This window comes from Haliotis rubra, unplaced genomic scaffold, assembly GCF_003918875.1.
Source record: "Haliotis rubra isolate DU_JTF1 unplaced genomic scaffold, ASM391887v1 Scf3, whole genome shotgun sequence".
Lineage (NCBI taxonomy): Eukaryota > Metazoa > Mollusca > Gastropoda > Lepetellida > Haliotidae > Haliotis > Haliotis rubra.
The window spans coordinates 7,615,854-7,641,708 of record NW_025766968.1 but is presented as its reverse complement, the minus strand read 5'-3'; the positions used below and the strand labels follow the sequence as shown (position 1 = coordinate 7,641,708).

Here is a 25,855-nt window from a genome sequence, read left to right as displayed (position 1 = left end):
CAATTCAAGAACTGCTGAATGCAGTGCCACTGATCCTTCACACCTCTAACTGTTTAACCACTACTGGTGTGAATATTGTGTTAAATGGGCCATTCATATCGGCCTGTAATACAACTGAAACTACTGTAGTTGTCCTACCCACCTGACCTGCAGTTCTGACTCAGCTTGTACCTCTCCGACATACACACCAACACCACAGAGGCGTTCTGAACGGCTTCCGCCATCGCCTGCAGCGTGGACCCCTCCATGTTGTCGATGTCCATCCACACCTTAAAGTTGTGGCCTTTCAAAAACTCCTTCACCTTAAAGACAAGTTTATTATTTAGAAGAATAAGATCGGATTTGTTTGCTTTAACGCTGCTTTGAGCAGTATTTCAGTGTCGGAACGGAAAACCCCAAGTAGCATTTTTACCACTTTGTTGAAACCCAAAATGCTGTGGAAATATAGCCAGGATACGAGCCAATGATCAAGCTTTCCTGCACGTCAAATGGACACAGTCCACACAGCGAATTATAGACAAAGCCTCGTATAGATCTATAGACATAAGAAGAATATATCTAACAAGGTTCATGTCGGAGTACAAGAAACATACCTTGATAAGCATTTTCTGATCCGCCCACTGATAACTGATCATAATATGACCTGCATCCTGCACCTTTTCGTCCTTCTTCGCCACATCTTTCTTCTTCAATTCTGCTCGAAATGAACGTGGGATACAATCTTTAGAAACAATTTACAAAGTGCCATGTCATAACAATCTTTCAGTTCAGTGACAGTTAAATTTGGGAGGAGACGTCAAAGTGTCGTCAATATTTAACATTTAATCGCCTTTTATTACATTAAAATGCTTGGTGGGGACGCAACATTAAATATTCTGGGAAGAGGAACTCCTTCAAACAGGCATGTTTCTGTGAGAGGAGGATCAACTTCAAGCGATGTTTTGTCTCATTGTACTGGTTAAAATGAAATAGGTTTTTCAAAAATAAATGTCCAGTAAAAAATGGACGTTCTCTTACTCTGGTTCTCTCTCTTCTCCTCCTGGGTGATAGCCCACAGAGCGCCCCCGGAAACTTTGGACAGTTTCTTGTTTAGTGACCCGTTCAGTTTTCTCAGTGTTGCCATCAGTTGAGCGTTTTCCTGAAAACATAACTAAACATCAGAACAAATAGGGACAAATAAGATTATTGTAGTTCTTTAAAAACAAAGCACATCCGTCACTCCAAAGATCGTGATCTATTTAAAAGATGGATAAACGATGAAACCAGTACTGGATGTCAATTTCAGTCATATTTGAGAACATGAAATCGTTAATCATTGTAAAATAATTTGATTATAATTATTTGACTGAATGATTGATTTGTACGGACATCGCTATGAGCGGTGTTAAAGCAATATCGCGCCCGGAGGACATCAGGAATTGGCTTCACGCATTGTAGCCATGTGAGGAATTAAACCCGGGTCTACGGCGAGACAAGCAAGTACGTTAACCCCTAGCTATATAGGTTACCCCACCACATTCATTAACCCACACTCATATCTATAAGAGTGAGTTTTGTTTAACGCTAAGGCGAACGTAGACTTATGAATGAGTGAGTATGGTTTTACGTCGCTTTTATCAATATTCCAGCAATAGAAAGGCGTGGGACACCAGAAATGGGCTTCACAGATTGTACCCATGTGGGGAATAGAACCCGGGTCTTCGGCGTGACGAGCAAACACTTTAACCATTGGGCTACCCCACCGCCCCCATATCTATAAGAAGTGGTGATTCATTAACTGAAAACCATTTTTCAATAAATGCTAGGCTCTTTGTACATGCGGGGCGGTGGGGTAGGCTAGTGGTTAAAGCGTTTGCTCGTCACGCCGAAGGCTCGGGTTCGATTCCCCACATGGGTACAATGTGTGACGCCCATTTCTGGTGTCCCCCGCCGTGATATTGCTGGAACATTGCTAAAAACGGCGTAAAACCCAACTCACTCTCTCACTCTTTGTACATGCATATAACATAACATGATCATGAACCCATAAGACTTCACTTTAACGACCTACCAAAAATATCCGTTGATTATCCTTGTCGAATGCAAGCTCCCAAACACACTGAACTGCCTTCTCTCGCTCATCATCCGATCCTTCCTGCATCACAGTCATTAGTACATTGATCGCTCCCTTCTCTGTGAGGATCTTCTTATTGTCGTCATTCTTCGCCAGTCCCGTGAGCCCGGCTATCAGCTCAGACGCAGAGAAGCCGTTGCAGCGATGACGTTGATCTCTCCAGGCGTACAAGATCATGTTCAACATTATGGTAAAGACGGTTCTGTCTGCTAGAAGAGCTTTATTGTCATCCTCGTCGATTATGCTCGCCAGCAGCAGAAGAATCATCATTTTAATTTCTGTTGAATCAAGAAAGGTGGAAAATTCAAAGACTCTGAAGTGAGTGAGTCTAGTTTTACGTCTAGTTATTTCTGCAGTGTCATAATGGAGGATACCAGTTATGGGCTTCACACATTGTACCCCTCTGTAGGTTAACCAAACGTCCCCTGATAGACTTTGTAAATGTACATAGCTTGGTTTGTGAAGCGGGTCCCATGGTACAAGATTTTAGGAAGTAACATCAAAATGCCTAGTAGAATATTACCCCATCCAGCAAATCTGGAACTTATCATTCTCAGAATGCTGCCATTTTGTTTCTTAGAAGGTGTGATTTATGACTTGTCACAAGCTATTTGGGACAAATTGTAAATACAGAAACTTCCTATGGTCTGAGGACAAATTATATTATCATAATCATGAGCCTCGATTAACGTGTAAGCAATAGGGCCAAATATGAGTTTACTAGACCGGACAGATGTTGACAGTCGTAATACTTGCCTAATTTGGGGATGGCTTGATCGGAAATTTGTTATTCCTGCAAGTATTATCGGTTCCTGACAGCCATGAGGCCTATCGAAAAGGTTTGAAACGCTGTTTGTCACCGGAAGTACTGAGGTCTCGCGAAGTACCGTGACCTACTTACGAGCCCTATTGGAATACGATCACATGCATCAACCACGTCAACGACTCTGACCACTCGATCCCGTTAGTTGCTTCTTTCGACTACCACAGCTTTCTTCATACCGATTCATTCTTTGGATCTTCACGTCAAGAGTAATTAAAGATATTTGTTTGGGATATGGCACTACTAACTATATTTATAGGTCGACAGATATAGCATATACAGAAATATATTGTATATATTGCAGTATTTCATTCCTGTCGGCGCCACTCACCTGGGGCTTCACCTTTGAGGTAGCCCATGGCAACAGATACTGTTCCCAGTTCCCTGATAGGTTGGCGGGTGATGGGGTTGTTGGTGCAGTTGTGGAGGACACCCCTAGCAGACCGGAAGAAGGAGTCACGTACGGATACCTGCACATCAAGGATGAACAACAGGCCGTCATTAGAAATACTCAGCAAACCATTAATTGTTGTTTGTTTGTTGAATGCCGCACTCAGCAATATTCCATATACATTTATATATGACGGCGATCAGTAAATATACGGGTCTGGACCAGACAATCCAGTAATCAACATCATGAGCATCGATCTACGCAACTCTGATACGATCACATGCATCAACCAAGTCAGCGAGCCTGACCACCGAATCCTTTAAGACGCCTCTTACGACAAGCATGGGTTGCTCAAGACCAATTCTAACCCGGATCTTCACAGAAGCAACAAACCATCAAAAACTATTAATGATGGATCTTCAACAAAGATTTACAGTTGGTCGTAAATGCAGATGTACAAATAAAAATCATTAAAACGCATTCGCAACTGGTCAACACGCTTTGATTCATAATTTGTCAACAAAGATCCACACTTGATAGATAGCACAGATTCAAAACAGTCCGTTAATCCACACTCCGCAATTACAGTCTGTCAACCATCGCTATACACTTCGTCCTATCGTTGTTTGCTTGTCTTGTAGCTACTGTATCGCCTAAACTCTCGCTTCATATCTTATAAATCAAAGTAACATTTAACATCATGTTAATGTATGTCACACAAAAATAATACAAAGATTGCATACAGTATTACAACAGTTTGACTACATCCACAGTTGTTTCTCTACACCCTTGATAAAGATGGTTTGGAGAATGATGATTTTATGGAGAACCATGTGCCCCTTCCCCCTTGGATGTCATGTACAAACACAACCCACCCCACCCACCTCTAGTACATGTGTACAAAATTGATGACCGTCCCCACCCCACCTCCCCAGAACAAAATGGGTGACCCCCCTTAAATTCATCATCACCACACCACCACACACACCACACAGCCATAAATTATGAACGATCTCTTATGATGCAATGTTGAAGGCTTGGTACATACATTGTCAGGGCTACCAGCTTCTTTCAGAACAGCCTCCAGGTCCCCCACAAAATATCGCAGGAGGCCACTGTTGCAGACCCTCTCGCCGAACTGGACACTGGCGTCTGTGTAGTTCCACAACAACCCCCTAATATCACGGACAAATTGGTAGCTTCCCTCTGACGTCAGCTGTGCTCGAGCTACTTTATCCGTCAAGAACTCAAGATTCCTGGCTTTAAGATACAAACTATACGCCTTGTATATAGCATCTGCAGCACGCGTGTAAGACAGGTACTCTGCAAATATCTGTCTGTGGGACTCATCCTTGTTCACGTATGAAAGTCCTATTGCCTTATGTGCGAGCACCCTAATCTGTTCTCCGTTTGACGCCAAAGCGGGGTCGTCTTCGAGAGCATTTACTAAGGAGTTGATGTCTTCAAACCCGGATTTTAACAGAGGATGTTTGGTGACTAACTGCTGAGCTAACTTCAGACAGTCTTGATTGAAAGGAGGTATATCCGTACTCATTGTAGACAATAGGGTTGGAGTCTGGTCAAGTGGTTTGCTAGGAGTAGGTAACCCTGGTTCCTCTTGGGTCTGTATCAGTTGAATGTCAGATGTACCTTCTACCAACTCCGTGTTACCGTTGGACTCGATGGCTCCATCAACGGAGTCCGCATCCAAAATCCCGCTATCGTTTTCTTCAGGCAGGTGGGGTTCTTCGACTGTCGATGCTAAATTGCGATCTGGAGGAATCACAGGAAAACTCGTTCCACATCCCATAGGAAAGAGGATGTTTTGACTTCATGTGACAAAGCACATCAAGTCTACTGTCTCTGTGGTTGTCTGAAAAGGAAGAGGTAAAATATTATTTTATATTTGCATCCTGTTCAAAATTAAATAAAACATCCCAAATCAGGTATTCTTAACTCTTGAGGTGTCATGACGATCTAAGATTAGTAAGTAAATCCCAACGACTAATTAGTAATAATTATTACATGCAGATGACCTCCCATTACACATCATGTCAATGTGGCCATGTATGTGAGAATATTTTTCATAAAATTCCTTGAATGTCCATTGTATACTTTTCGAAGACAGAAACTGTTACAATCTTTAGAAAGTATTGTTAGAATTAGAACTCTGATTGGTGTTACTTACAGCTATCTTTTATAAGGAGGGACCACCTCTGTAGAACAGCCAGGTGTGCGAGTTGCACGTATGAAATTGAAAGTTCACTACAGACGCTTGTTGATTACCTGGCTGTTCTACCAGCAAGTGGTCCTCCATCGTAACAACTAGCGGTAAGTGACAACAAAATAATGATCAATTGTTAAAAAACATTTTTTGTCAGGCAGACAGACAGGGAGACAGATAACTTTTAGTTACTTTTCTGTGTCCCCAAAGCAGTTAACTTTTAACGAGCACATATGTCATACTAGAGGTATCTGTCCCTCTCTTCCTAAAAATACACTTGAAAGTGTAGAATTTAGCATTGAGGTATCAAATCTATTCTCCAAAGAACTGGAGGAGGTAAAGTGAACACATCCAGTCCTCTCTGACGTCGTTGTCGTTAACACATCCTGACCTTTCTGACGTCGTTGTCGTTAACACATCCTGACCTCTCTGACGTCGTTGTCGTTAACACATCCAGACCTCTCTGACGTCGTTGTCGTTAACACATCCAGACCTCTCTGACGTCGTTGTCGTTAACACACAGTTAACTGCAATCAAACAATTGCAGCTTGACCGATTAGAACAGTAATTTATGTTCTGAGGTGACGTCACGCCGAAGGCCCGGGTTCGATTCCCCACATGGGTACAATGTGTGAAGCCGTGATATTGCTGGAATATTGCAAAAAGCGGCGTAAAACCCAACTCACTCTGCGGTGAGTGTAAAACTACGCAGAACAAATTCAGGTGCACTTCGAAAGAAGAATTGCACAAATAAACGAAAGGTAGCGATTCATAGGCACGAGACTGAGGATCACACTAACTGAAAAACTTGACATTTGGAGTTTTTACAGCAAGAATCTCGCCGTTCTAAGAACGTAAAGCCCTCAGTTTGACTCCAGTTTTGTTTCGACCGCTTGGTTAAGAACTTAAGAAGAGACCCATCCACGCAAATCATATCACACCAAATTCCATATGATTATACTTAATTGATTTCAACCGGTTGACCTGTGTGAACTATTTCAAACGACAAACTGACAGCCCTAAAAAAATTAAAATCATGCTCGATAATCTCCAGGGTTTACGTTCCGATAAATCTCCACTGGAGATTATCCAGGAAGTTTAATATATGAGCCATGCGATCTTGAGCGATCTCTTAAAAAGCAGAAAATGTTGAAACATTTTGTACAAAGTTAGTAAATCATTCAGGACACAAAACTAGGCAATTTAGTTTCACTTTGTTTCTGTTTATTTACAGCCACACCGTTAAATTCCTTTGTAGAAAATATGCTGACGCGCTGAAGATTCACAAATATATGTACATGTATATGCTTTTTTTGCATGCACGAAATTGTGTTTACATCTTGAACCAAGTGGACGAGTCTTCGCTGACCGGTAGTCGAAGAGTGCAGTAGGCCCGGGTCACGCTGTCTAATTGTCCGGGGCCCAGGATATGCATTGTATCTGCACAGTACTCGAAACACTTGAAACAAAATCTGTCTATGGCTGTGAGCAGATAACATAACTTGTACGATACATGTCACACACGTAATGTGTTATTGCTTACCTCACAGAGCCCTTGGTGTTGACAAACGATTTGATCTGTCCATTCACTATCTATCCTTTAGTGTTCAGTGTATGTAGTCATATGAAGATCAATCCTGATGCATCCGTGCATTGTCCCAGTTTCATAAACCAATCAAGTAAATGAGTGTGTTCGTATTACTTGTCAGCCTAAATCCGTTTACCTGTCGTGACCATGGAGACAAGGGAGATAAACGCTATGTAAACCGTTGTGCATGGACTGCACCTCACAGACACACATACTGTACCTTTCCAAGCGCTATATTGATCTGTGAACCGAGGGTGTCACTGACTGGGAAGGAGCTTCTCTGCATGTCATTCGTCGCTCACACATCTTCTTACACGTTACGGAAATCCACGAGTGGTAACGGATGGCCCGGCATTGCCTCGACATGACACTCACACACATCACACGTCACTTGATCAACAAGACACACATCACACGTCTCTAGATCAACAAGACACCCTCACATACCACACATGTCACTAGAACAACATTCGCTCTCACATATCACACGCCACTAGATCAACACAGCCCACTCGCAGATTGCACAAGTCAATAGATCAACATGACACCCTCACATATCACACGTGTCAGTAGAACAACATTCGCTCTCACATGTCACTTATGTCACTAGAACAACATTCGCTCTCACACATCACACATGTCACTAGATCAACACAGACCACTCGCAGATTGCACAAGTCAATAGATCAACATGACACCCTCACATATCACACGTGTCAGTAGAACAACATTCGCTCTCACATATCACTTATGTCACTAGAACAACATTCGCTCTCACATATCACACATGTCATTATATATTTAATAACATATTTTGAAATAGTTTTGAAAATGTTGTAATATGAACATCGTTCGTATAAAAATATATTTCAATAACATTTTACATAGAAGTAAAATATCATGAAAATATTATGCCTACAATGTTACGGAAAAAAACATTACGAAATCTTAGTGTGAAAGAAATGGAAACTTAAATTAAACCCTGGTGGTTTGTATATAGACACTGTCCATCAGTAAAATGGTTCATGAGAGTGTGGGAGACGGTGGGGTAGCATAGTGGTTAACGCGTACGCTCGTCAACCCGGGTTCGATTCCCATGTTATTGATGGAATATTGCTAAAAGCGGCGTAAAACTAAACTCACTCGTGAGTGTGTGGCATTACAAAGTCCAAGCTTCCACCCGACAGTATATGAGCCGTTCATTTGACTTGTTCTCTATGCATCGGCAAGAAAACAAAGCATTGATCATGGATTAACTGATAAAATACAGCCATGTGAACACTGACAAATTCCAGTGAAAGAAACGTATGGATACTATTCACAGTTGCTCAAACAGCAAAGTCATTCGGAGAACTGTCAGTATGTGTTGTGTAATATTTCTTGCCAATTAATTCTTTACACGTTGACAAACAGCTCTAGGGAAAATAGTATATAAATCTTAAACGCTCAATAAATATAATCACATATCATTGTGACCATCGTTGGAGCCTTATTCGTGATATATTTAAGAGAAACGGTGATCATATGCCATCTTATCAAAATATCCAATGCCAGAAACAGTGGTTTTATGAAAGTCCATGGTATTCCACGCAAAATCGTCGACGCTAAAAATCAGCCAATGAATGATGGTATAAGCGCACGTGCAGATCAGGTCGTCTGACAAACAGTGACGGGAGATTCCCAGATTTGTGACAACCTGTTCCGTTGAGGTAGGAGAATATCTCTGATGTGGTTTTCTTTCCACCTAAATGTTGCAATCAAAGATGTACAACTTGATTAAGGACAATGTCTTAAGAAGGAATTGGTTTATAAAGTTTGATGGGGACCGTTACCCATAAACAAATATTGCATAGAATGGTTGAAACAATCTCGAATTTGCGGGTATTTTTCCATGAGTTCCTTTTCAAGTGCAATTGACCGAAGCGTTCGTACAATATACAATGATACCGAGGTTTATTTTCATGAGGACGACGTTTCATTCAGTTACGATGTAATTTTGTTTGGAAATTCGTATGTCTTCTCGATTCGTGTAATTTTTTCAAAGGAAAATTCAATATATGATTTCAGTTTAATTAACTACAAACCTGTACAATTGTTGGAATAATTAATCTCCAGAAGAACAACACATTGTAGCTATGCTCAAGGATTTTTCTTAACATGTGATATTATTATAAGAAAAATATCACAATATCATATTAACCATAAGAAAGAAACCCATCATTTTTATGAATTTTAATTGTCCATATTTCTCATATGAAAAAACATACAAAAATGGCACCGTCAGGACCCCAAAAACCAAACATACCAGAAAAGTGACAACTGTTCATCAAATATTCACATTTGGTGGAAAAAATTAAATCTTTGCATCACAAATGTGTTCTTATCAATGCTGATTAGTGGGAACACAATTTAAGGTCAAGGGTGTTCATAGTGGTTTTATAAATAGAAAAATAGTGGAGAAAAATTAGGTGGAATTGGATAAAATTGTTCAAAAACACCCATTACTCTGTGGGGAGATAATGTTCTTGCACTCTGTATGTCAACCACAAATTCAAAGGGGAAGTGTTAAAGGAACTAAGTTGAAGATATGTTTTTATTGTATAGTTGCATGTGCAGTGAGTGAGAGAGTTTCCTGTCTTGTGTCATATGTTGCAGTCATCAGTGGTTATCATTATCATACCTCGGTCTGTTTAGTTTAGTCTAGCCCTACTTGATGATAAATCTTTGAATTAGGGAATATATAATGGTTTTGATAATCACTTAATCTGTGAAAATTGTGTGTAGTATCCCAACGGTATGTAATACCGTGGGATATACATGTAGTCATCACCTTGTCTGTCTGTCCGTCCGTCCGTCCGTCTGTAATCAGAACTTGAAAACCGTTCATTATTTTTATCTGAACGCATCAACCAAGTACTGAAATGGTGCCTTTTGATATTTTCAGAATTGTCATTTTTACATTTTTTCTGTCTCTATGGCTGCAAGCTGGACTTAGATCAAACCAAGACTGGGTTCGTTTTCAGAGAAGAACTTTAAAACCATTTATTGTATGTTTCTGAAACTTTACATATGCATCAACCAAGTATTGAAGGGGTGCCTTTTGATATTTTCATATTACTGCAAAATTTTATTTCCATGGCTAGACTTAGAATTGAATCCTGGGTTAGGGTTTGTTTCTGGTGCAGAAGAAAGATCTTAGGATTTATGTGAAACTGGTGGGATAGTCATCTTCTGATGACTCTTGTTGTCTCATTGATAAAATAACTAATTTTAAAACAAATATAAAATATTTATATACAAGTTTAAATATATACTCTTGAAAAATTAAATGATAAGGTAGAATTACTAAGACAGGCCATAGGCTCTTAATAGACAAAGTTGATTCCTTTATATTTTGGCATTGGGATTTTCCCAATTCGTTTCCTTCGCAAATTGTCTCATTTTTCTAGACTGAAAGCCCCTTTCTCATTACTAAAAAAGCCACAAAAACTTTTAAAAAATCACACAGATTAGCATCAGCGAGGGGGTGGGGGTGGGGGGCAGGTTTCAAAGGGAGGTAAATGAAATTGATAAAATGCAGACCACATGTGAAAGTCATTCATTTTGAATTTGTTTTAAAAATGCCTTTGTCACATGATAAAAATATACCTTAAGGTATGATTTTTTAAGTATATACTTTTTTTCTTTAAAAAAAGACAAGTTTCATCAGTGTTATGACAAATGTTCCCCAAAATATCAATTTTTCAAAAACATATTTCATCATAACAAAATCATGAAACCAAGCCTAGCTCTAAATACAGCTATTACACATCTTCCATTTACCACAGCCTGTAGTGCACAAACTATATCCCATCTTTGAAGAAGGAATTTGGTTCAAATCCACGTAAACTAAGGGTACCCTCATGACCACGGTTTCAGCACTCACTTGGGCGGTGGGGTAGCCTTGTGGTTAAAGCGTTCGCTCGTCACACCGAAGGCTCGGGTTCGATTCCCCACATGGGTGCAATGTGTGAAGCCCATTTCTGGTGTCCCCCGCCGTGATATTGCTGGAATATTGCCAAATGCGGCGTAAAACTAAAACACACACACACACACACACACACACACACACACACACACACACACACAGCACTCACTGACTGAGGTTGGGATGAGTTACCTGCCCTTACCGTGAGCATTTGCGATACATTGCAAGAGAAGGTTTTATAATTTTATTTATCCTATTATTATGATTATAATTACAACATCTGTAACAACATATCAGGGTTGCACTGACAAATCCAGGGAGATACTATTAATTGTGTATGGTCAATCTGTCATTTTATCTCTTTCTTACCTGTGAATGTTCACTTTATGTGACACACCACACACAACACACGTACGCACGCACACACAAAGTTCATTAGACTTTTTAAGTTTGGTACTGTTTTTGTCAGAAATGGCTCATTATGAGACATCAAAAGTGAAGTTGAAAAACTCTGACGTTGATAATAGACATAGTTTGTGAAAACAGAAGGACAAAGTCAAATATGATAAAGATGCAAAATCATAATGAATACTTACTACACAAATGGCTTCACCACCTTTTCACTGTAGCCCTAATTGCAAACATTTGACATCTAGGTAACCAACACTCAACCAGTTACCAGTATGCAATACTTACAGACAATCATGAGTGAGAAATAAGGTCTTAATACCAAGATGAAAGTTGACTTTGTCATAACAATCAATTCAGAATAACCATCGTCATGATACACATGAACATTTAATTCCAAGGCCAAATTACCAGGTAGCTATGACATGTATAGTAAAGTTTGGTTATGACAAGGTCAAAGGGACCACTAATGTTAGTTTGTTATGTCTGTAGTTGATTGTTGGCATTTCAACTTAATTCAACTCAATTTTACTTAGCCTTGCTCCAAGGCTGTACTGAATGCTGACCCCATGGATGTATAGTAATTCTATCCTCGAAGAAGCAAGTCTAGATAAGCGAACAGTACAGTCTGTTATTTATCATGTTTTAGAAAGTATGATTTAAACTATTAATTTTTACCTTAGAGACTTGTGCTAGTCTGTGTATTATTTTAAGCACATCATTGCTACTTATAGATGATTATTTAGATGCGAATACACTATACCAATGCTGAATGGATTTGATGGCTGACTTTATGTGCTGGCGATTAGGTACCTGACTCTGAGTGCAGGTTTGAAGCCTTGGATGGGACTCAACCTAACAAAAGTACTAGAAGCAGTACTTTACTGAGAAATAATAATCCCAAATATAACATACATTACTTATCTAGTAGGTAAGTCATCATTATCATTGTACATTCAGCCTTGCTGAGCAAGCTGTTCAACAATACTCGCAAGAAGTCAATTTGATGTTGTCACTTCCTATTTAGATCCATACACAGACGCCACACATATCTGTATATGCATATAATCATATTCAACATCACGTTTGTCTGTAACTATAGGGCACACATGCATGTTGATGTCCTTGTTGACTGTATAACATATACACCTGATTTGTAGCCTGCTAAGAGTACACCTGATAGGTGTGTTTGACAGGTATATCACAGGTTTTAAGTTCACTGTTGATCTAATGTGAAATAAAAAAGTAAGAATATTTAGTTGTAAAATCAAGGACAAACCTGGCTTAAATAGATGTCATTTGTTGATTTTGAATTGTGTGTATTTATTCATATACTTAAGTTTGTAAGTCTGTTAAGTTTCAATTTCATAATCTCATCAATGATAGAGCAAGGTTGATTTAGGAATGTTTTAAGTAATATCCAAGTGGAATAAAAGCTCAGTTTGTTACTAAAATGGCAACTATTATGTTCTTGCTTCATACAAATCAACAGGTTAGGTAAACTGGGGCCTTGAACAAAACGCTAATGCAAGTAAGATGCTAGACTAACAACTAGTCTCTGAAATGAACATATTCTACTGGAAAAAGTTCATAGTAAAAAAATATATAATATAATGAAAAGGAGCCCTGAGACTTTCTTTCAGACTTGCCACATTTTTTAGACTTGCGTGGGCTTTCTTGGATATATTTGCTTCAGGGTCTGTACCACAGACTAGTAAGATGCCTTCTGCATTGCATTCACTAAAATTATGGATGAAAATTTATAAATTGATTTATTGTGGCCTTATTGATATAGCCAATTGTGATAAAAATAATTTTCAGTTATTTATCTTATGTTTGAACATTTGTGATAAATATTTTATATCAAATTAGAAACAAATTGTCACCATTACTGAAACATATTTTGACCATAATTCATCATTGCAAAGCTGAGAAATCAATCAATGAGTTTGATTTATCATTTGATTTGTCATGACTACTTTATGTGTTAGTAAAATATGTTACCATAAATAAAACCATGCCCTAAGATTGTTTTAATAAATTCAAGTTTACACTGATATTTTTCATAGCCTCATTTTACCATGTTATGAAGGCAGAGACAAATGTTTTGCACTATGGAAGTGAATAATCTGTTTGTCATTCTTATCAACCAAGCATATGCACTTACTACCTACTTCACATAATGTCCCACTGAAGTAAATCCACTCTCATTCGTTTTCAAAAGTCCACAGAGACATTAGCCACCCTTCTGCTTGGTAGCAATGAGAGATTTCCACCCCCTAAGGACCACTGAGGAGAAATCAACGTGCGTACATTTCAGTCAGTAGCTTCACAATAGCCTGTCTATATTCATGTTTACAGTAACATGCCACCTTCACGGTAACGCTTAGTACCTATTATTAACCCATTTACTGCCCACAGCTATCGGAAGGCTTGAGACGTGGTTCAGCACAACAATGACCATGTCAGAGGGATTGATTTTGAAATCTACAAGTGAATAGACTGATAAGTACAGACCAGTTGTGGTAAGACTGCAGCCAACCTGAAGATATGAACACTGCATGACAGAAATGAACGTGTTTTATAGTGAAATACATGCCATCAGTGCGAGATAGTGCTGTGTTGGGAGGTGATATTCAAAATGTTTTGCTGAGGAGGGATTTAAAACAGGACAGGTAAGTAGAACATGTCTATATTTATATTAACTTTCACTTGACTATTTAACTTGGGTGTTCAATAGTGAATCTATCAATTTGATTAGGAAAGTGGTGGATGTGAGGATATAAATTAACAACAGTTGTTGTATTTGCGAAATGAGATGTGCGTAACAAGTACATAAATAACAAAATTGTATGTAAAACGTGTAGATTAGAAATATATAATCGTTTTGTTAATGTATGTCAAGCCATCTTAATGTCAATGGATGATTTTGCACAGTTGAATTCTGGGTTTGTGTACTGTGTGGGTGTAGAGGGTATTGAAGTTGAAGCAAGAGGGTGTTTGTAAACAGGGACCATCTGATTGAAACAAACTAGAGACCTTGTTAGGGTGTGCTGATCGTTGGTTGGTTGTTTAACGCTGCACTCAGCAATATTCCAGCTACGAGCGTATATGGCGGCGGCGGTCTGTACATAATCAAGTCTGGACCAGACGATCCAGTGATCAACATCATGAGCATCATTCTACGCAATTAGGACACGATGGTTTGTAAGAAAGTAAGATTCATGTACTTTATGGATAACAACTTCTATATTACATATGATGCGATGTTTCGGTGCAGATTCTTATACCATTGTTATCCATAAAGTATCTTACTTTCTTATTACTCACCAACTTCTATACATGCCAGTCAAACAGATCACGATGGTATGTGTCAACCAAGACAGCGAGCTTGACCACCCGATCCCTTAGTCGTCTCTTATGACAAGCATGGGTTACTGAAGATCAATTCCAACCTCATCCTCAATATCTCCAGGGTATACGTTCCGATAAATCTCCATACGAATGTATACCCTGGAGATATCGAGGATGTTCCAACTTTGGATCTTCACAGGTTTTATTCATAAGGGTTCATATGACATACCTAATATTCATAAAGGTACATAACAAAAACATGTTATTTATAAGGGCACGTGTAACATACTCCAATTATTCAATAGGACACACATGTACCACCTGACATACACCTATTATTCATAAGGATACACATAACATAACCTGTTATTCATAGGGGTATATAACATATACCTGTTTTTCATAAGGGTATGTAACACACCCCTTATCTTCATGAAGTTAACGGGCATTGGGGTAGCCTAGTGGTTAAAGCGTTTGCTCGACACGCTGAAGACCCGGCTTCGATTCCTCACATGGTTACAATGTGTGAAGCCCATTTCTTGTGTACCCTGCCGTGATATTGCTGGAATATATTGATAAAAGCGACGTAAAACCATACTCACTCACTCATGAAGTTAAGTGTAAAGTACCAGATGTTTCAAATCATGTTATGCTAATAGCTTTCATGCCACAAGTAAAAATATTACACATTTGGTGAAATTAAAACACTATTTGTTTTGAAGAATAGAATTGTTTTGGATACACATGGACATCGTCTACATGATCCTGTATCATGGAGACCAGTGTCTGGTGGACAACCCGGTCAACCCTCCAGGGGGGACTTCATCATAACAACATTACTCATGATTTATTATATTTAATCTAGAACCAAGATATTTAATAAATCAATACGGATCTCCGCCTCCAACCATAATTTAGTATATCAATATCTGGTTAAGCATGTGAGCCCATTTATCACATGGAGAGTCATGGTAAGCTGGTGACACGAGACTTATGATCTCTCGAAGATATCTCCTGGTGCACATCGCAATATTCCAATTGCTGCCTACTCTAAGGGTAAGGTGTGATCTGTGACAGCATATCTCAGTGTGTTCAGACAGCCGATGATCTTCTCTTTCATGCTTCATTGGTTCTTTTGTCATCTTTGGTAACAGACCCAGTGGAATGTTGTAAGCATTATATAGGAAGGGTTCAAATCACACGTGTACCTCTTATTGGTAGACTTGTATAATACATGTATGCCTTTTATTGGCTGATGTTTGTCTAGTGCCCACACATTTGTGTGTTGGAATGTAATCATTAGATACATGACTTGTACCTTTTATCACTTCTGTTGTACACGAGACAGTGGGGTAGCCTAGTGGTTAAAGCGTTCGCTTGTCATGCCGAAGACCCAGGTTTGATTCCCCACATGGGTACAATGCGTGAAGCCCATTTCTTGTGTCCCCACCATGATATTGCTGGAATATTGTTAAAAGCGGCATAAAACCATGCTCACTCATTGTGTCGGTACACATTATATTACCCGTGAAGGTTCGGGTTAGAATATTGATCTTCAGTAACCCATGCTTGTCGTAAGAGGCGACTAACGGGATTGGGTGGTCAGGCTCGCTGACTTGGTTGACACATTTCATCGGATCCCAATTGCGCAGATCGATGTTCATGCTGTTGATCACTGGATTGTCTGGTCCAGACTCGATTATTTACAGACCGCCACCATATAGCTGGATTATTGCTGAGTGTGGCGTATAATTAGACTCACTCACTCACTCACACATTATATAATGTGACTTCAGTTGATACTCCAATGCATGATACATGCCTTTTAATATAAACATAATACAATGAAATTAAGCACTATACAAAATGCCTATTTTTAATTAATAGTAAAATGGAATAATCCAATCTTGCTATATGAACTTTAGCACTTTAATGAACACTTGCCAGTCATCAACTCACCATTCTAAACTGTTTCGATTGATCAGCCACTCACTAGGATTAAATGGGTGGCAGGGTCGTCTAGTGGGTAAAACGTTTGTTCATATCACATAAGACCCAAGTTTGATTCCCTACATTGGTACAATGTTTCTGTTGTTCCCAACCATGCTATTACTGGAATATTGCTAAAAGTGGTGTAAAACTATACTTGATTTATTTAAAGTGTAGAGCACTTTAACATGACTGAACATGGTACAGTGTGGTGATAAGGGGAAGCTTGAAAACCCTCCTATCTTCTACAATTCAGATGTTTAAAATCATATTGGCTTCTCGGTCACTCTTTGTGATGGACTCCCAGTTAACAAGGGACCACTAACAAGGGAGAAACAGTTTCTGTTGTTGTTCTCGCATCTGAAATACTCAGTCTTGACTGTCATCATGTATCAGGGCGTGGAGTCATCCCACAGATGACATCCCTACATTGTCAGCTTGTGGACAAGTCATCTGACTTCGGTCAGAAGGTCTGTGGTTCAAATCCCAGCATGGGACTCAGAAATTTTATGGCCGCTACAATCACACAAACAATGAGGACTGCCTGTAGTGTTATTGTGTACAGTGAGTCTGTCAGGAGAGTGCAAGGTTTGATTCCTGGCCGAATTATTCCAAAACTCATTAAAAGTTTGTACTTGTAGTTATCCTGCCTGGTGATTGTAGTGAAGGGGACAAAGAAGCACTGTTCCACCTTGAGTCGGTGTACAGTATCTTAAACTGAGGCAGGAGTGGTGGGGTAGCCTTGTGGTTAAAGCATTCCTTGGTCTTTTTTTTAAGTCTCAGGTTCAATTTCCCTCATGGGTACAATGTGTGAAGCCCATTTCGGGTGTCCTTTGCCAGTGTGCTGGAATATTCCTAAAACTCAACTCACTCACTCATAAGTCTAATTATTAAATTGGTGTTACGTTCTCCTTAGCGTTACAACTGTCGTAAGCTTATGTTAAAGCATAGGATATAGGAGTTACGATCACATAAACGCTACCACAATATTTCCACAAATGTCCATGCTTCCATGTTGCTGTATGACTGCACTATTGTGAATGCAATATTAACTCCCCACCAACTTCTCATCACCTCACATCAACAGATGCACTAATTATGCTATTTTGAATGCCAAAGTTGCAATTAAATCAAGTACAGAATATGAGTATGGGGTTCTTTTTACCTGAGAGTTATTAGAGGGTTTTCTGTGACAAGACCTGACTGCGATGTGAATGACTCTATTTGAGCCTTTAAAGTTAAGCAACTTTTCAGTTCATGGCCCTTACTGTTGATATCCTGATATAGTCTGAGTTCCCTTCATATTAGTGAACCACACCTGTTAATGAGCTTGTCTGATCCACCTGTAGCAGCTCATCTGGCCGTATAATCCAGGTATGCCTAATTAACCTGGACGTCAACACTACAGTCTACACTATTGAGGCTTAGCAGCTTAGCAAGTTGAATCTTGTGGATTGCAATATCAGCCTAAGACAGGTGTGTCCTCACAAACTAAATATGTGGGTGTGTGATCAATAATTGAACTATGTCTACAATCAGAATTATACTCTGTTCTAGACAATGAGATATGTAAGTCACTCAGGTCAGGACAGACCAGGAGTTTTGTTGTTTTACTGATCCTCTTCAGTACTGCCTAGAAATTTCACATTTTGTTTGTGGTAAGCATCTTGTTTCCTGTTATACATTCAAAACCAAAGCATTGTTTAAGGATCAGTATGGCAACGCATGTTCGCTTGAAGCTAAATTTAAACTGAGTGAAAACCAACATTTTGACTCATCTAGTGTTTTTATATGTTATTAGTTGGGCATTCATGGCAGAATTCTGAAGTACAAACATTGTGTTCTTTGTTTAAAATATTTGTATTCATGAAAGGTTGTAATTTATACGAGGTGGACAAGGGTGACTTCATGAAAAATGTCAGTGACTTTTATTGAATATAGTCACCAGATAGAGGGCTGCAATATATGGCCAGATGCATACAGTCATTCATCCATAATAGTTTTCAATAACAGTACCCCCTGGATTGTGAAATTATTGGTTGTGACTTAAACCCATAAGCTGGGTCTGTTTTAGAACTTCGAGAATGTTAATTTCACCTTAAGCTGGATAAGGTTTGAGACTGGTATGATTCTTTTCAATTCCTAATCCCAGGTTTAGTTTATGAACCAAATGCTAGAATGTTCCTTAAGTATGTTCCAGTCCTTGGGCACAGTAATGCTGTGTGTAGAGTTCCTTGGAATGCCAGAAACCTGTGATTGTTGGTTCCTGTGCTAGTGCTGTGCCTTGATCCAGTCTATGGTTTGGCAGCTTGAGGGTTCCATCTCACTGGTAAACGTCTAAGACCTACATCATTTTGGGCTATCCTATCATATAAAGGTATCAACCGTTAATATCACTTAAATACCTGCTGAAAGCATGGTTAAATCAAACTCACTCACTCACTCACTCAGCAGGTATACTTGTTCTAAGCATGCCCTGTAAACACCAAGAACTTACTTTCATAATGATATAAACTTTGCCACTGGCACTCTGACACAGGGAATTTCAAGCCTCCATACTACTTCAGGACATTCATTTGAAGTGCCTCTTGTCATGGACATCATAAGAATTCTTTCTAAATTCTCCTAAAAATCTTCATTTTAAATTCATTTTAAAGAGGTCGAGTTTGACAATGAGGATGCTGAGAAGAAAAGTGTGTTAGTGTGTGTCAGTAAACGTTTCCAGGTTTTTAGTTCTAAATGAGTATTTGATCACTGGAAATGTCAGATGTTTTCTTAAAATTCATATGTAACACCTGCAGCACCTGCCTATTTCAACACCATCTGTTGTCAGTTATCGGTAGTATTACCAAAGTCTGAATCCTCCTAGCTATTACATCAAAATGATCATGCCTGATGAACAGAATGCAAAGACAAATCACCTTCTGAGAAGTTGTTCTGATTCATTATGGTCACTTAATGTACATATAATGTGATATCTTTGCTTGTCCATTATGTTTTTAATGGGGTATCATATTTGAGAGAGGAGAGACTCGAAGCAGTTTTTGTTGATCAGAGCACATTTAGCTTCTGTATGTTCACAGGCTGCGTATAATGAAGCGTTAACAGCCATTCAACACAACATGCCTTGACTAGCTGGCAAAAAAAATAATATTTTCATCAAACATTCTCATTTTCAAAACATTTGGCTTTGAAATTCTTTTCCAGGTGTTAAGTTTGAGTGACTTTAGTCAGAAATAGCCTAGTTTCTGTCACCACAAACAATTAATATAACCGCCATCACACCCACCACAACACCTTCAACTATACCCGCCACACACAATGCTATACCCACTGCTATACTCCATGCCATATCCGCTATACCAACCACACCCACCACTATACCCAACATCACCACATCCATCACCACACCCACCACTATACCCAACACTATAACCAACATCACCATACCCACCACTATACCCAACATCACCACACCCACCTCCCATACCCAACTCCACACCACACACACCCACCACTTCACCACTATGCCCAACCATCACACCACACTATACCACTATACACACCATCACCACACCCACCCACCACTATACCCAACATCACCACACCCACCACTATACCACCACTATACCCAAATCATCACTATAATACATCCCACCACCCACCACTATACCCAACATACTATAACATATACCCGACATTACACCCACCACTTTACCCCAACATCACCACACCCATCACCATACCCAACATCACCACACCCACCACTATACCCAACATCACCACACCCACCACTATACCCAACATCACCACACCCACCACTATACCCAACATCACCACACCCACCACTATACCCAACATCACCACACCCACCACTATACCCAACATCACCACACCCACCACTATACCCAACATCACCACACCCACCACTATACCCAACATCACCACACCAACCACTATAACCAACATCTCACACACCCACCACTATACCCAACCACACCCACCACTATACCCACACCACCACACCCACCACTATACCCAACATCACCACACCCACCACTATACCCAACATCACCACACCCACCACTATACCCAACATCACCACACCCACCACTATACCCAACATCATCACACCCACCACTATACCCAACATCATACCCAACGCACCACCGCCTCCACCATATCCACCACCATACCCAACATCGCCACATTCACCACTATACCCAACATCGCCACACCCACCACCGTCATCCAACATCACCACACCCACCTCCATACCCAACATCACCACACCCACCACCATACCCAACATCACCACACCTACCAGTATACACAACATCACCACACCCACCTCCATACCCAACATCACCACACCCACCTCTGTTCACTCAACAAGCTGTCACAATATATATGAGAACTCACTGTTTCTTTCAATTCATCTTTGCCTTTACTTAGTCCCAAGAGCATACTTGACATATAAGACTTGACTGCATTAGCTATGTGACTCTAAGCATGAATAGCCTTTTGATGTATAAGACAATGTACCCAGAACTGATTGGTGTTTTACCTATCCCCTGGTCACTGATTGAACACCAATAGACCAGAGACCACCTGATGACTTTCTGGCATGATATAGCCATTATATCACTCTAGTTACTCGGTAAGTCAAGACAAGGTGTCAGCTCAAGCAACATATGGTAAGGATATTCTTATTACCAGTACTCCATGATATGCCATACAGATTATCTATATATGTACATATTATTGTATGTAATATCAGAGCATTATTATAAAACATATCAATCATAGAAATACCAGTCATGAGTGAGTGAGTTGGGTTTAATTAGTGTTGGGGATTGGAAACCAAATCCACTATCCATTATCGGAGGACTTGTGGTGAACGATTATCGATTATAATCGAAATATATACAACTATGTCGTAAACATTCCCTCTGGATTATGGTTGCCAGTTTCCTGTGGGTACCACAGATACATACAGAATGAAAGATATTAAAAATCATAGCTATCCCTAGTGGTATGCCTAAATAGAGACATGGTTATCTCCCTTAGCTGTGACGTCACAGCATTGTTCTTTGAAGACCCTCATAATTTTTTCTGTATGGTCACGCACAGATGTGTTTAGAGTGGAAGAGAATTTTTTCCAAGTTAATCTTCAGATTATTCAAGAATACGGTCAGTAGAGATCGCATTTTGTCACTATAGACAATCGCATTGTTACTTCATTACATTTTGTAAAAAAAACTGACATTTTGTGAAGCTTGTTTTCCACCATTGGACTTGATCATGTTGCAGAATAAATGTGTTCAATACCAGAAGTGTTATGGCCGAATTAGATCCACATTCCCTATGTGCATCATGTTTTGCAGGAGCCTTTGTACAGTAAAAATCTCATTTTGCTATGCTCGGCCTTATCTAAGGAGGAATGGGTTAACATGGATAACGCCCGTAATCAGGCTAGGGAAAGGGAATTGTTACACGCTTCAGATTCCTCTAGAGTAAGAAATCTACCTCTCAGCCTCTTAGTTCGGCGGTTAAATCGGATTCTAGTCCAAATTAGAAGTCTAGATCAAGCTCATCTTCTAGCCAGGTTGATTTGTCAGCTATTACGGCCCTATTGTCTTCTTCAAATCGGAAATTCTATCATCCATGCGGCAGTCATTCCATGATTTGGGCAAATCTCGGATTTACAGAGGCAAATAGATTTCTCAGGCTCCCTTACACAAAATGCTCCTTAGTTATATGACTCATGCGACGACGGGCACCCTCGGTCCCAAGGTCAGGAGTCATTCCCCGTAGGACGGCGCGGTGCTCTGCTCTGCTCGGTCCAGCATCACCCACGTCCTGAAGCTGGTTCGCTGATCCCCTCGGTGGGAGACACTAAGGCTTCGAACGGGAGGGACTATGTCGACGGCTTCGACATTAGGCAGGATTTGCCCATGGCGCAAGCTGCACGGGCCCTGCCTTCAGTCCCTGGGTTTCAACCGGCAACGGTAACAACCCACTAAAAAAAATGCCCTCTCGACCGGCCACCCGTTCCCGCACAGGCGGATTGGCGCCGCACGAGCATAACGGGGCTGATCCCGTGTATCGCTTGCGGCCCACACGTAGGGGATCGTCCCAGTCAACCGTAACGGCTACAGTAGACACGGGCTTCATTGGCTGTCCACCAGCTGACGTCTACTGTAGCCATGGGTAGACAGATAGGTGTAACAGGATATGTCTTGGATCAAACTGACACAGACGGGCGGGACTATGTCGACGAGGTCGACCGACGGCAGCTTATGCCCATGCATGGCACAAGCCGCATGGGGTCCTGACGTCAGTCTCGGGGGTTCAACCGCTTGCGTTTGACCCTACTATCAGTAAGCCTGTGCGGCCGGCAGTCGTTTATTTTCTGCATGGTGGGGTCGGAGCCGCAAAAGCCCAACGGCAAGACAAATGTTGATTTGGAGATCTCGAAAGAACATGTCATCTTGGCTTAGGAATACAATCATTTTTGTTTACCAGGACAGTGACCAGCACTTAGTGAAACACTAGTTTTACCTGCATGAGACCAGGGCTTGGATGTCGTCACTTGCGGCTTGTGGGTCCATTTCATTAGATCAGATAGTTGCTGGATGCCAGTGGAAAATTTCTAGTCTCTACACCAACTTGTCTTTGTGAAACGTCACTCCACCCTTAGAGAGCCTACAGACAATTAAACCTCTAGTGGCAGTGCAGCATCTCTCTTCCACCTGTTTCCCCTTGAGGGAAAAAAGAGGGAGAAGGGGGTGTGCAGATATATCCAATGTCAGCAGTGGATCACTATTTTGGACTGTGAGGAGAAGAAAGAAACAGGATAACGGTAATGGAAGGATAAGGATCTTTGAAAAACCTTATCTACTAATATTTATCACCAGTTAAGCGGGATTGTTATGTCTGCTGCAGTTTATTACTCCAGTTAAAATAATCCACGAGAAGACATGAAAGCACTTATCGGAAGTGGCGTCATAGACCGGAAGTGACGTCATAAGACCGGAAGTGACGTCATAGACTGGAAGTGACGTCATAGACTTGAAGCTACATCATAGACCGGAAGTGTCGTCAATAACACGGAAGTGACGTCATAACACTGGAAGTGACGTCATGACACCGGAGGTGACGTCATGTCTGGTAACGAGGTTTCCGTACGGGACTAAGGTCTCAGATTTTAGTAAGAACGATATCATCGTTTAGGAATTAATTCAGTTATTGATCTAATTTCTCTCCAAATATATTTGGAATCCTCCCTTACGTTAACTTCCTGTTCTAGTAATGAATTAGCAAGATAACATAGTGGCGGGAATATTGAACAGGAAGTTATCTAAGTCATAGTTATCCCGAAGGGGAATTCTGGATTCCAGAGGTATAGTGGTATTCCCATGCTTCCTCATTCACTGGGGCCCTCCATCCTTATGTGGGATTCTGGCAACCATAATCCAGAGGGAACGTTTACGACATAATTAGGAACAATTGCAGATATTGTTAGTAATTTTTAGTAAACTTACCTCTGGATTATGGGATCTAGGTCCCTCCCTTCCTCCCCGCGAAGTGTATGAGGAAGAAGTAGTTTTAAAAAAAATAAAATAAATTATGAGGGTGTTCAAAGAACAATGCTTTGACGTCACAGCTAAGGGAGTTAACCATGTCTCTATTTAGGCATACCACTAGGGATAGTTATGACTTAGAACATTTTTAATCTCTTTCATTCTGTATGTATCTGTGGTACCCACAGGAAACTGGCAACCATAATCCAGAGGTAAATTTACTAATAATTACTAATAATATCCGTAATTGTTCCTATTTTTAATGGTTTTTAAGGGTTTTTTCTAATTAATGTTTTTTTATAACTAATACTGTCATGCAATGAAATGCACGCATGCAAGTAAGACACTGGAATTGTTAAATGGAACAATTAAAAGTGGTTGAAATTTTACTATGGGCATAGCTTTACACTGTTGAGCGCATGTTTGTTTGTGAATATTCATCAAATTAAATGGTTAGTATACTTAACTCAAGGGTGTTATATAAAAACAACAAAGTTCTGATTAATCAAAAATATTTTTTTACAATCGATAATCATTTTTAATCCTTCTTTCGATCGATTTTTTATTTTTTTCGATCATCGGAACACCACTCGGTTTAATAGTGCTTCAACAGTATTCCGGTTACCTGGTGTATCACAGCATGTCAATTAAGGCCCAGCAGAAAACACTGATCTGATTACAACCTTTAAAATTAGGATAGGTAGCAATTTCGATTTACAGTTCCAATAAGACAGCAAATATTGTAAAACTAAATGCTGCTTCCACACTAAAATCATGTGATGTATCATTTTGTTACATGTACTGCATATTCTGGAAAATGGAAAGTCATACATTAAACAAAGTAAATGTCATTGTTTGTATGGTGTCTTTAAGCTCAAAGCGACAGAACAACTCTTTTAATTTATAAAACTTTGTGTTCTATAATTTTTTAATTTGTGTTTGTATTCTATAAATTGAAATCTGTTTGTAAAACCTATGTTATTAAGCACAAACAGTGATGCTTAAGTTGAAAACTTTTAATTTTAACTTTTTAGTTTTTAACTAAAGTTTTAAACTAAATGCGTGTGAGACAAAGCAGGAGTGATTATTTTTAGTTTCATATCACTGGGCTGTGCTTATAACTACTGTTTTATGCACAAAAATTTCAAATTCTTGTCCTTTGATCTGTTCGAGGAAATGCATGCATCAAAATGTAGTTTTTTGGCCAAGCTGCCATATGGCAACAAATGCTATTTACAAGGTAGCCACTGCTAAAATCAATAATCTAAAACGCTGTTATAAGTCACTCAAACATTTAAAGTTGTATAATTTTGAAGCACCTTTTGTATTGTCTGGACAATTGAATGAAAGGAGACTATAAAGCCAGACTGTCCAACATAAAAACCTTGAAGTACCCTACTTATGAAATCTGT

At 39.8% G+C, this 25,855-nt stretch overlaps 2 protein-coding genes across 4 annotated transcripts in view; one reads left to right on the top strand and one right to left on the bottom strand.

The window, feature by feature from the left end:
• LOC124282490 overlaps positions 1-25,855 on the bottom strand; it is a 45,164-nt gene that overhangs the window by 3,789 nt on the left and 15,520 nt on the right. Inside the window, exons 1-7 of one of the 3 annotated variants that reach the window (XM_046718498.1) lie at positions 7,095-7,267; positions 4,376-5,200; positions 3,268-3,406; positions 2,051-2,391; positions 1,018-1,138; positions 594-694; positions 143-302 (exon numbers count right to left, since the gene is read on the bottom strand). In XM_046718498.1, the coding sequence (XP_046574454.1) occupies positions 143-302; positions 594-694; positions 1,018-1,138; positions 2,051-2,391; positions 3,268-3,406; positions 4,376-5,137 (1,624 nt within the window). In that variant the 5' untranslated portion in view covers positions 5,138-5,200; positions 7,095-7,267. Of the gene's footprint in view, positions 1-142; positions 303-593; positions 695-1,017; positions 1,139-2,050; positions 2,392-3,267; positions 3,407-4,375; positions 5,201-5,942; positions 6,037-7,094; positions 7,268-25,855 lie in introns of those variants that run through there. The other 2 variants (XM_046718500.1, XM_046718499.1) reach the window with 2 other exon arrangements.
• LOC124282489 overlaps positions 13,886-25,855 on the top strand; it is a 207,789-nt gene continuing 195,819 nt past the window's right edge. The window contains exon 1 of the mRNA XM_046718497.1: positions 13,886-14,189. The gene's annotated coding sequence lies outside the window, so the exon portion shown is untranslated. The remainder of the gene's footprint in view (positions 14,190-25,855) is intronic.